The 612-nt window shown below is 32.8% G+C and overlaps 1 protein-coding gene across 1 annotated transcript in view; it reads left to right on the top strand.

The window, feature by feature from the left end:
* LOC119594008 overlaps window positions 1-612 on the top strand; it is a gene marked incomplete in the record, with an annotated part of 54,209 nt that overhangs the window by 5,712 nt on the left and 47,885 nt on the right. The window contains 1 exon segment of the mRNA XM_037943036.1: window positions 351-448. Coding sequence (XP_037798964.1) covers window positions 351-448 — 98 coding nt within the window.

Below are 612 nucleotides of genomic sequence, written 5' to 3'. Positions count from 1 at the left end.
GTGATGAGAAAGGGGGGAGGGGGGCACAGAGAGGGTATTTTTTTACATTAACAAGTTTATTGAGGAGAGAGAGAGATATTTTAGTTTCTAGTTTTACAAAGGCTATGCAAAGTTTTCTTTGTAAGTGTTTAATCCAGAAAAATATTTCTGGGGAATGAGTCATTTTCCAATTGTACATCTTGATGTGAAATATTTGGTTCATAGTTATTTATTCAATTAATATTATGATTGATCACCTTAGATATTCAATAAAGAGAACATGAATAGATTTTCATAAGCTCTTACTTTCAGAAATCCATGTTATACATACACAAAGATATCCTTTAGAGCTATGTTTGTGTACTTTGCAGGCGCCCAGCAAAAGGACGGAAGTCTTCAATCACTTCATTAGGTGAAAAATCATGCAGGCATCTCTTCACCAAAAACATGATAGCTAGTGATATTTCAGGTAAGTGTTTGACAAAGACAGTATTTGAAATATGAAGGTAAACACCATAGAAACTATATTTCAGATGTTTAAAGTTGTTGTGAGTTGTTTTCAAAATGACCTGTTAACTGTAAAGTCAATAAACTGCCATGTGATTTTCTTATTGAACTCATAGGAAGTGGAAA

This window comes from Penaeus monodon, chromosome 33, assembly GCF_015228065.2.
Source record: "Penaeus monodon isolate SGIC_2016 chromosome 33, NSTDA_Pmon_1, whole genome shotgun sequence".
Lineage (NCBI taxonomy): Eukaryota > Metazoa > Arthropoda > Malacostraca > Decapoda > Penaeidae > Penaeus > Penaeus monodon.
Note: the sequence above shows the minus strand (reverse complement) of the source record. Positions and strands in the feature narration are given on the sequence as shown.